Consider the following 1,549-nt stretch of genomic DNA (forward strand, 5'->3'; position numbering starts at 1 on the left):
TGTGTATTTGGCCTGTATAAATAGGAAAACAACCATAATAAACTACATTACTATATTAAACAATATTAAACGAAAGAAATTAAGAAGGAATAAAAAGCAAATATTCTATGACATTATAGTTCTGCATTTATGAGAAAAAGAGAGAGATTAAATTCACAAATTTATGAGGAAAAAAATATATGCAATGTTTTCCATACATCTGTATTTTTCTTTTTCTTTCTTTTAAATCATATTTGTATCATACACAAATGTAAATTATTATTTCTCCAACACATTGTAATGGCACTGAAAACTGAGCATCTTTAAAAAAAATTAATACTAGTTCTGAAGCAAAGCAGCAACATTTCATGTGACCCATCCTGAATTAAACGTATTAAGTTTTTAGTTGAAGATCAACTTATCTATGTTACTATTTCATATTTTCCTATTTTTTAAAGCTGAGCGTGTGTGTACCTGTTTGGTGCGGCGGGGGGCGGGGCTGCTCGGGGCGCTGCCTTTCGCGGGGACCCGGAGCTGGTCCTGAGGCCGGTCGAACAGCTCCGGCTTCAGTGTGGGGAAAGTTTCATAACTTGGAAAAAAAAAACACGTCAGCAAATAAAAAACACAGACACTCGGGGACACGTGGTGTCGCAGTTTAAAGACTTGGTAAATTTCGTGTACCTGTAGAGGGCGGGGCACTCGGAGCCGTCAGGTTCCTGCGGCTCTTCAGGAGGCATGATGAAGACGGTGTGTTCTCCGCTGTGAGTCTCGTCCAGATCGATGAGCCTCACGTCCTCCGGCTTCTCCACGTCCACCTGGAGACAGACAGGCAGCGGATGAAGCACCTGAAAGCTGCACCTGAGTACAGACATCTCACCAAAATATGACTCCGGCTGAAGTTAAAGCCACATGTTTGAATAATACTCAAGGAAAAGCCTTAAATGTCATTTTTTAATGCATAAAAGCAAATTCTGGAAGTAAGTTGCCGACACTCCAGAGGTGGAAAACAAATAGAAGAAATTGAAACATTAAACAACAAAAGTAAAAACGCATTTTTAAGAAATAACCATAATACGCAATAATTATAATAATAAACAGAAGTTCTGAAGTTTATTTCTGCACCACCACCTTAAAAACGAGGCCTACACGAGGTTTATTCAGATAACTTAACCCTTTGAAACCTGGATCGACCTCAGTTTTGTTGTGCTGAATTCAGACACTTTTCACAGCTGATTAAATCTCTGCGACCTGAGAGAAAATCAATGAGCGATTTGGCAAGAAATGGCGGTGAAATCGCCACGCGTTCCTCCTGTAAACAAAACGGTAAACCGCCGCCGCGGCTCTGACCTTCAGGACGCACTCGTCAAAGAACTCGAGGCAGGCGTGACGGTCGCTGACGAAGGAGCAGTCCTGGATGAACTGAGTGAACATCTGAGTCTTCGTCAGCTGAGTGTAGATCTTCTGCTGCGTTCGATCCCGAGACTTCAGGAAACCTGCGGGAGGATCATCGATCAGTCATCGATCAGTCATCGATCACAGTGATCAATCAGTCATCAATCACAGTCATTGA

General features: G+C 41.6%; 1 protein-coding gene across 1 annotated transcript; it reads right to left on the reverse strand.

Moving 5' to 3' along the window:
• Positions 1 to 453: 453 nt before the first annotated feature.
• On the reverse strand, positions 454 to 1,473 carry LOC121964948 (DENN domain-containing protein 4B-like; the record flags this gene model as incomplete). Its single annotated transcript, XM_042515120.1, has 3 exons — positions 1,327 to 1,473; positions 661 to 794; positions 454 to 568 (listed from the first exon to the last, which is right to left on the reverse strand). Coding segments are annotated over exons 1-3 (333 nt in total), but the record flags the coding sequence as incomplete, so codon positions are not given.
• Positions 1,474 to 1,549: the final 76 nt, after the last annotated feature.

The sequence above is a fragment of the Plectropomus leopardus genome, unplaced genomic scaffold (assembly GCF_008729295.1).
Source record: "Plectropomus leopardus isolate mb unplaced genomic scaffold, YSFRI_Pleo_2.0 unplaced_scaffold17845, whole genome shotgun sequence".
NCBI classification, from domain to species: domain Eukaryota; kingdom Metazoa; phylum Chordata; class Actinopteri; order Perciformes; family Serranidae; genus Plectropomus; species Plectropomus leopardus.